The sequence below is a fragment of the Dipodomys ordii genome, unplaced genomic scaffold, assembly GCF_000151885.1.
Source record: "Dipodomys ordii isolate 6190 unplaced genomic scaffold, Dord_2.0 Scaffold170, whole genome shotgun sequence".
In the NCBI taxonomy this organism is placed as follows: domain Eukaryota; kingdom Metazoa; phylum Chordata; class Mammalia; order Rodentia; family Heteromyidae; genus Dipodomys; species Dipodomys ordii.
In genome coordinates, this window is record NW_012267386.1 from 2,011,144 (window position 1) to 2,021,071 (window position 9,928).

The window sequence follows — 9,928 nt, forward strand, 5'->3', positions numbered from 1 at the left end:
AGTAGTAGAGTACCAGCCTTGAGTGAAAAAGTTAAGTGAGAGATAGAGCTCAGGTTCCAGTAACAATGTGCATATGTGTGTGTGTGTGTGTGTGTGTGTGTGCATGCACACATGCATGCATACATACAGGCACACATGCTCACACACATTTGATCATTATTTGATCATTACTCTATGGAAGTTTTTTTGGGTTTTGTTGCTGTTGTTGTGGTTTTGGTGTTGATCTTGGGGCTTGAACTCAGGTTATAGGCTCTGTCCATGAGACTTTTATATATACATACTTTTTGTTCATAGCTGGCGCTCTACCACTTGAACCACAGCTCCACTTCCAGCATATGTGTGTGTGTGTGTGTGTGTGTGTGTGTGTGTGTGTGTGTATGTGTTTATGTATGTGTGTGTTTGGAGATAAAGAGTCTCAAAGATTTTCCTGCCTGGTTTGGTTTTGAACCATGATTCTCAGATCTCAGCTTCCTAAGTAAGTAGACATGATCTACAAGCACCCAGCAGAAAGATCTTTTGCATAAGTGAGGAAAATAAAGGTCATACAAGTTAAACTACCTTCCCTATATAAGGCAGCTGAGTGTGATTCAATACCATACCCCACTCCCCCCGCCCCCCCAGGACCTAAATGGCAGCTCACCTCTTGGTTTGAAGGATATGAACAGAATTAGCACCTTGCACTTTGATTGGTTGGATACTTGTATGAGCCAATGTAGCCACTAATTGCTTTCATTTTGAGACACAATGCCAAGAGGAGGAGGGAAGCAAAAAGACTGAGAAAAAGAAGAGAGACACAGAGACAGACACACACACATTGAGACTCAGAGAAACAGAAAAACAGGGAGACACACAACACAGTAACACAGAGAAACACACACAGAGATTCAGAGACAGACACATAACACAGAGACACACAAAGATGGAGGCAGAGAGACAGAAACAGAAACGCAACACAAAGACAGAGATACAGAGAGAGACAGAGAGGAGAGGCAAGATGAAAAAGCAGATCTTGTGTTGTCATGGTAATAGTTTAACATTGTAATAATTAAGGCTTTTTTAACTGAGTAGCTCAATTGTGACTTTGAATACACATTATTTACCCTATAATTAAGACACTGACTTACAAGAACAAAAATGTTACTATGTCGTTTTATCTGATTAGAAGAGCCTTTCTAGCTTTGATTTCTAGTACAAGAGGTTTACAGCTGCACAAATTATATTCAGAGGTCTAAAGAAGAAATGTCTCATTTTTCAAGGAAGGAAAGAAGATTAAAGTTTTATTATACTGAAGAGTATGACTGTGAAATTATAGAATATGCCTATAAGATGAGGAATTAATTTCTTTAGTGATTTTGTTCACAATACTCAAAAGTCATGTTGCACAAACAAAAATGATTTTTACAATAAGATTAGCGTATTTATTCAACCAACTATCCCAAATAATACCAGAGGAATGCTGATCATATAAACTGAATTAGACTAGACCCCTACACTGCTTCATAATAATATACACAACCTGTATTCTTTTTTTTTCTTATTTAGTCAGTCATTGGGCTCGAACTCAGGGCCTGGGCTCTATCTTTGAGCTCCTTTTGTTCAAGGCTAACATTCTACCACTTGAGCCACAGGCCACTTCCAGTTTTCTGGTGGCTAATTGGAGCCAAGGATCTTACAGGCTTTCCTGCCTGGGCTGGCTTTGAACTGCAGTCCTCAGAGCTCAGCCTCTAGAGTAGCTAGGATGACAGGCATGAGCCACCAGTACCGGGCCAATGTTCATTTTTTATTCTTGTTATTTTCTTAAGTTCCCTCTGAGCTTTCCTTGAATGGAATTTAGGCTCTAGATTTTTATATCTGGTTAAGTTCAAAGTCAAAATTCATTTCATGATACCTTTAGTGAATTCAAGTGGAATGGATCTAAGAAAACAGGTTACTTTAAGATCTATTTGATACAGACTAAAGATAGATAGATATTGATAACTAGCTAGAGAGATAGAAAGAGAGAGAGAGCGCTATACATAAACGGCTAGTGACTCACACCTGTCATCCTTGCTACTCAAGAGGCTGAGATCTGAGAATCAAGGTTCAAAGTCAGCCTAGGCAGAAAAATCCATGAGATTCTTATCTCCAATTCATTAACAAGGCAGCAAGGAGCCAGAAGTGGAGCTGTGGCTCAAGTGGTAGAGTGTCAGCCTTGAGTGAGTAAAAACAATACCAGGCCCCAAGTCCAAGCCCTTGTACTGGCACAACAACAACAAAGACTCATATCTAATACTTAATGCTAAAAACTAAAATATTTATCTTAAATCAAGCATATTTTAATGACTAATTTCCTCACCTAAGATAATGTAGTGTATGTGTTCACATAAAAATAATTATTCAGTTATAATTAAATTTAGTCATTTTTAAATATATGAAATATGTATTGTATAAAAGTATTACTTAACTACTCTTTACAAAATAAATGTCCTTTCTTATTAAATGTCATATAATAATAAACTTGAATGATTTTTTACATAATATATACTCATAATCTTAACAAATTAAACATCTTTGTTCTCTTTCAATTGTTGGTAACTAGTCAAAGCGGTGGGAAAAAAACATGTCTAAAAATATATCTCAAGCTATTTCAAACCACAGAGACTTCAGATCTTACCAGATTATATAAGTATGTTATATGTAATGTTGACAAAGGAAGAGTTATATAAAGTATATAATTCTTTTCATATTTTATATGGCTACTTGATGATGACAAATTTTTGAAATAATTTAATTAAACAGGAGAGCCGTGAGCTGGTGGCTCACGCCTATAATCCTAGCTATTCAGGAGGCTGAGATCTGAGGATCGCAGTTCAAAGCCAGCCCAGGCAGGAAAGTCCATGACACTCTTATCTCCAATGAACCACCAAACCAGAAATGGTGCTGTGGCTCCAATGGTAGAGCGCTTGCCTTGAGCTGAAGAGCTCAGAGACAGCACCTAGGCCCTGAATTCAAGCTCCAGGACAGACCACAAAGCAAAACAAAACAAACAACAAAAACCCAACAGTAGAATCATAGATATGACTACATAGTATGGTATACAGTGTGGCACAGATCCATACTCCCTATCTAATTTAAATGTAGCTCTTCCCGTGCTGAATAAGACACTTCTCTGTACCTCGTGTCTTTCTGGGATAGTAAGCTTTTCTTAGGATCACACAAGGTTCTAGACAATAAAGAAATTATACATCTGTGCTTGGAATACCCATGATGTTAGCTTTTATTAGAAAAATCTGCAAGGTGCTGTAGTCTAGCTACTCAGGAATCTGAGGTCCGAGGACCAAGATTCAAAGCCAGCCAGGTCAGAAGAGTACCCATCCATCAGGCTCTTATGGCCAGTGAACCAGCAAAAAGCCACAAATAGAGGTAAGGCTCAAGTGGTAGAGTTCCTGGCTTGAGCAGAAAAAGCTATGGATTAGATTTCAGGCCTTGAATTCAAGCCACATACTAATATGCGTGTGCGCATGTGCACGCACACATACACACACACACACACACGCACACAATGTCAGTGCTATTGTCAGAGACTATAGGAGGAAGAGCTGGTTTGAGCAGTAAATGGAGAAAATGACAAGTTTGTGCTGAGTTTGGGGTGGAATCAGGACATGGGTGGAGGAATGTGTACTGGAGTTGCAGAGATCCGGCATTAAAAGCTTGTGTAGCTGGAATGTATCTGGAGATTCAGATTCAAGACAATAATTACAGACCCCCAAACAGATGATTCATCTGACGGGCAGACTTAGGAGCACTAAGAACAAAAGATCTGCAACTCAGTTTGGGAGAAACATGTCTTCCAGCAGCGTTGATGCTAGAAATAAGGCAAGGAGGAAGTGTAAACAAAGAATTCAGAACATGTTAAGTTTAAGTATTTAAGATTATGGAAGTGCTGATTAGATATAAATGGCAATAATGACCAGGAGTAATTTACGAGGGATTTTTTTGAAGCTGGGTCATTTTGGCACCATATTCTAAACTTCTACATTCTGTTTTGTCCTAAGAGACACCTATTGCATGATATAAAAGGTAGGGGGGGGGGAGAAGGAAAAATACTCATGTAGGCTGTCAAAGCTATATAGCTCTTTGGAAGTAAATATTCATTTAATTGTCTTCACTAAATAATTAACTGTAGGAATAATTAACACATAACGTGCTCGGACTTTTGTTTTGTTTTGTTTTCAAAACTGTATCCCAGTTTGGCATTGGTGGCTCACACCTGTCATCTTAGCTACTCAGGAGGCTGAGATCTGAGGATGGAAGAAGCCAGCTCAGGCCAGTCAGAAGTCTGTGAGACTCTTAGCTCCAATTAGTCACCAAAAAACTGAAAGTGTAGCTCTGGCTCAAATGGTCAAGTACTTCACTTGAGCCAAGATGGCAAGAGCAAGAATGTGAGGCCCTGACTGTATCCCTATACCATGAAATTCAGATATCCAGATGTAAAGACTACCTGAAAGACTCTGAAGTCTGGATAGGCACAGATACATAGCAACATCTATTGTTTTTATGCAACATTGAATGTTGTTTTTTGTTGTGACTCTGAATAACCATCTTATTTAGATACCCATGGTAAAGATGGCAAAATTCCAAAAGCTTATAAAAATGTACATGTCACCGCACTAGACTAGAGCAAAAACAAACAAAAAAACAACTTGATAGCACCCAGACCTCGAGTTCAAGCTCCAGAACCAATTAAAAAAAAAAAAACATACATCTCTGCTAGGCACCAGTAGTTCACGCCTGAGGCTGAGATCTGAGGATCACAGTTCGAAGGTAGGCCCAGGCAGCAAAGTCCACGGGAGTCCTATCTCCAATCAATCACCCCAAAAGTAGAGCGGTAGCCCGAGTGGTAGAGTGGCAGCCTTGAGCCAAAAAACAAAAAGCTTAGCGACAGTTGCCTGGGCCTGAGTTCAAGTCCCAGGACTGGCATCAAAGAATATTTTTTTTAAGAAAAAGGACATCTCTGCATTTCAGTTATTTCTAGAATTTTCTAGGCGGGTGGAGGGGGGAGGGGATGAATACAGTTTCCCTAATTTTTCCAGGGAAACTCTGTGTGTGTGTGTGTGTGTGTGTGTGTGTGTGTGTGTGTCTGTCTGTCTGTCTGTCTGTCCGTCTGTCTGTGGTGCCACAGGCATCCGCCTCGCCACCTCTAGGTCCTCGCAGGGGCTGGGAGGGCGGCTGAGGCGCGGGGTGCGGTTTCTTTCCCCGCACGGCACTGATGGCTGGCGCGCGCTCGCGCGTCCGTGTCCGTGTCCGTGTGTGCAGGCACAACTCGTTCCGGAGGCACCTGCCGCGGCAGATGCAGGTGTCCAGCGTGGACTTCGGGCCGGGCGCGGAGCCCGCGGGGCCCCTGCCGCCACCGCCGCCGCCGCCGCCGCCGCCGCGCGGGGAGACCAGCACGAGCATCGGCAGGATCAAGCCCGAGCTGTACAAGCAGAGGTCGGTGGACTCGGAGGGCCAGCGCGCCAACGACGCCCCGGCGTGCGGCAAGCTGCACTTCTCCCTGCGCTACGACTACGAGAACGAGCTCCTGGTGGTGAGGATGATTCAGGCGCTGGACCTGCCCGCCAAGGACCTGACGGGCTCCTCCGACCCCTACGTGAAGATGTACCTGCTCCCCGACAGGAAGAAGAAGTTCCAGACGCGCGTGCACAGGAAGACGCTCAACCCGCTCTTCGACGAGGCCTTCCACTTCCCCGTGGCCTACGCGCAGCTGGGCGCGCGCAAGCTGCACTTCAGCGTCTACGACTTCGACAGGTTCTCCAGGCACGACATGATCGGGGAGGTGATCCTCGACAACCTCTTCGAGGTGTCCGACCTGTCCCGGGAGGCCTCGGTGTGGAAGGACATCCGCTGCGCCACCGCGGTGAGTGAGTGGGCCTGGCCGGCCCGGACGGCCTGGGGCTGGGGTAGAACGCGTGCGTTCCCAGCTCTAGCGCCCAGATCCCCGGCCACCGGCCACGCTCACGTCTGCTGTTTATTTGTCGTCATTCATTTTTGTATGTGTGCATGCTGGGCTTGGGGCTTGAACTCAGGGCCTGGGTGCTGGATCCAAGCCAGTGCCTCTACCGCTGGAGTCACAGCTTCACTTCCAGCTTTTGGCTGGTTCACTGGAGAGCACAATCTCCTGAACTTGCCTGCCTGGGCTGGTTCCCACTGCGGATCCTCTTGATCTGAGCCTCACGCAAGTGGCAAGGATTACAGACGCAGGCCACTGGTAAAGGTAAGATGGGATTGCATAATGATTTGGGGGGCTGACCCCCCCACGATGGGTGATATTCGCCGTCGCGTCCGTGACAAGGCGGATCTTACCAATAATACCGTTTTCTTTTATAAGGTATTTATATGTACGCTCTTCTCAGCAACCCAATTTCCCTACAGTTAATATCGGTCTTCAGGAGTTAAGGTAATTTAGTTGCACAGATCAGACCTAAAATGTGCTTTGATATCATTCGGTTTGATCTAAAGCAGCCTCTTCCTTCAGAAGGTGTTTGTGAGGCATGCGTAATTAACAGTGAACCAAAGGCTGAGCAATCCATCCATCAGGGCTCGTTCACATTAGAACTATTTCATTAGGAAATGTGCTTCCTGATTGTAACATAGTATCAACAAAAGGAGTGAAAATTAGGAAAATAGTACAAAGCATACAGGATCAGATTTAAATATCCAACAGTGCTACAGACTGTATAAAACATTTTGTTATGTTGCTGTCCAATTTCTTTGTTATGCATGCATTACAATAATGAAAATCATAATAGGTTTAACATTTTCACACTTCCTTTTTTGCTGTATTTGCTTTAATGCATGATAGTTAAATTTGTGACCAATTTACTTAACCATTTTCTTATAGCTAGATGTTTAAGCTATTTTAGTTATCAAAATTGTGTTTTATTTTTTCAAATTTGTCTCTTATTTAAGATTGTCTAGCAGAGAATTATAGAAGTAGAGTTAGAAAATTGGTCTCTTACATTAGATTTCTAAAGTGTATTGATTTATTAATTTTAAAATAGGAACATTTAGCTTTATACTATTTGATATCTTCATATATTTTTTGTTTTTTAAAAAAAGTATTGTTAAAATGTATAGGCTCAGCCATTACATTTATAATCCCAGCTACTCAGGAAATTGAGATCTGAAGGTAGCAGTTTAAAGCCGGCCTAAACAGATAAATTCAAGAGACTTATCACTAATAAACCAGCAAAAGCTGTAAGTGGATGTGTGGCTCAAGTTGTAGAGTTTCAACTTTGAGTGAAAAAAAACAAGTGAGAGGGAGAAATCCTGAGTTTAAGATCCAGTCCTGGCATACACACACACACAAACACACATACACACAATTACAAGCTCAAAATACTGAAGTTGAAAACACATAAAGGATTATTTTAAAAGAAGATAAAGCAAATTTTGAGCTTCAAAATCCTAAAATTTCTTCTTAATATTTTACTAGTTGTAGTCAGTATTATGAATTGTGTATATAAAATAACAAAGATCTATACTGCAAATTTAGTACTACATTGTATCTGCAGACAATTTCTATTGTTCGCACGTGTGTGTGTGTGTGTGTGTGTGTGTGTGTGTGTGTGCACGCATGTGCAAGCATCAGTACTGGAGACTAGGGCTTGAATTTGAGGCCCTTTGCTTGCCCTTTGCTTTTCCACTCAAGGATGGCTCTCTACCACATGAGCCACACCTCTACTTCTGGCTTTTTAGTGGTTAATTAGAGATAAGGTCTCACAGACTTTTCTGACTTTGGACCTCCATCCTCAGATGTCAGCTTCTTGAATAGCTAAGAGATGGCTAATGCAAGCTACGATTGAGTTTTTATTTCATGTCTCTACTATGGTTTTATTTTACTTTTACTTTTAAGTTCCCAGTCTACAAAACATTATATGAATACAAAGTATCTGATAACATTGTCACCCATCGCTCCTAACCCACCCCTCTCTCACTTTTCTTTTCTTCTTCTTTTTTTTAAATTGAGATTAGGTGATTACATAAATTTCACATATTTCACAGTATTGTGGAATAGTGATACTTAAAGTCACAAACACATTTTAACCTTCACAAGGCAAATTGTCATTATCACGGTCTATGACTTCTATGATCTTTGACAATACAATTATTTCTTCCACATCAGGTGGTGATTACATTTCTTTCCTTTTGCTTAGTGTAGGCTGTTCCTTCCTTCCCTCTCATTCCTCCCTTCCCATCACAGTCTTTGGGTTGCTTAGTTCATTTTCATCTATGTCCAGTGCAGCTGATGGGCCTCTCTGTTTTATGTTTTCCCATTTCCCACTGATTCTGTGTCCTCCTCCTAGCTTCCATTTCCCACTGATTCTGTGTCCTCCTCCTAGCTTCCCTCCATTGCTGGCATATATATATATATATATATATATATACACACACACACACACACACACACACCATATATGTGGTCAATAACATGGAGTCATTTAGCAAAGATATGACAAAATGAGTGGCAGTCCTTTGTTTCTCAAGTCCTGCTTACTTTGTCATCTGTCCTTGCATTTTGGCTTTAGCATCAACATATCAGGGAGACCATGTGCCATTTGTCTCTTTGCTCTTGGCTTACCTCACTCAAAATGATTTGCTCTAGTTCAATCCATTTCCCTGCAAATGCCATTGTTTTGTCCTTTCTAATGGCTGCATAATATTCCATTACATATAGTACCACAATTTTTGGATCCACTCGTCATCTACTAGGATTTTAATAGGGAACAAAATAGGAAATTTGAAACTGGATCATGTTTCAAAGGAACATTGGAGTTCTTTTGCTTTTGGGCTCGTTTTTGTTTCCTTTGTTGCTTTATTTCTATAAGGAAAATATGAGAGATAATGATTTATTATGTTAAAAAAATACAGGAGCTCTGAGGATCTTGGTTCAAACCCAGCCAGAGAAAAAAGGTCTGAAATGCTTATCTCCAATTAACCAGAAAAAAGCTGAAATGGAGCTATGGCTCAAGTGGTAGAGTGCTAACCTTGAGCACAAAAGCTCAGAGACAGCTCCCAGGACTGAGTTCAAGCCCCAGGACTGAGTTCAAGCCCCAAGACCAGCACTTACACACAAAAATACAACACTTCTATTATTCTCTAAATTTACACTGAAATTAGTTGTGAGGTTATTTCCTTGGACGCTTTATTTGTATATTACTTCTTTTATTTGTTAACAAGCATTCACCAAGTGTCCACCAGTTGTTGGCATGCTCTAAGTATTAGAGCTAAAAACACATTTCTATATAAACATTTTGAAGCATGTTTTATTGGTACCTTCAAGTTCAGAGATAAGTAATCTACAAGTGAGGTCTAAAAATAATTTTAATTTTTAACATTGGAGGTTTAGTGACATTACTCTTTGGCATGTTGTTTGTTTTAGAATTTTGGTACCTCCTGGAACTTGCACTTAGCAACTCACTCCTTGGCTTAGCTTTTTGCTCAAAGTTAAAACTCCACTCTTGGCTTTTTGCTGGTTGATTAGAGATAGAATTTCCATTTTGTCTGCTTGGAGTATATGGAACCTTGATGCTCAGATCTCAGCCTCTTGAGTAACTAGGGTTACAGGCATGAGCCACTGAAACCTAGCTAAAATTCCATACCAATTTCGTGTGTGTATATGTGTGTGTGTGTGTGTGTGTGTGTGTGTGTGTGTGTTGTATCACAGAGTTTGAACTCTAGATTCCATGCTCTTCTTTAGCTTTTCATTCAAGGCTGATGTTCTAGTACTGGAGCCACACCTCCAATTCTGGTTTTTGTTAAAATCACATTTTTTTTGTTTTGTTTTGTTGGTCTGGTCGTGGGGCCTGAACTCTGGGCCTGGGCACTGTCCCTCAGCTCTTCAGCTCAAGGCTAGCGCTCTACCACTTGAGCCACAGCACCACTTCTG

The 9,928-nt window shown here is 41.3% G+C and overlaps 1 protein-coding gene across 1 annotated transcript in view; it reads left to right on the forward strand.

The window, feature by feature from the left end:
- Syt10 (synaptotagmin X) overlaps positions 1-9,928 on the forward strand; it is an 82,170-nt gene that overhangs the window by 33,886 nt on the left and 38,356 nt on the right. Inside the window, exon 3 of the mRNA XM_013033476.1 lies at positions 5,296-5,904. Within this exon, the coding sequence (XP_012888930.1) occupies positions 5,296-5,904 (609 nt within the window). The remainder of the gene's footprint in view (positions 1-5,295; positions 5,905-9,928) is intronic.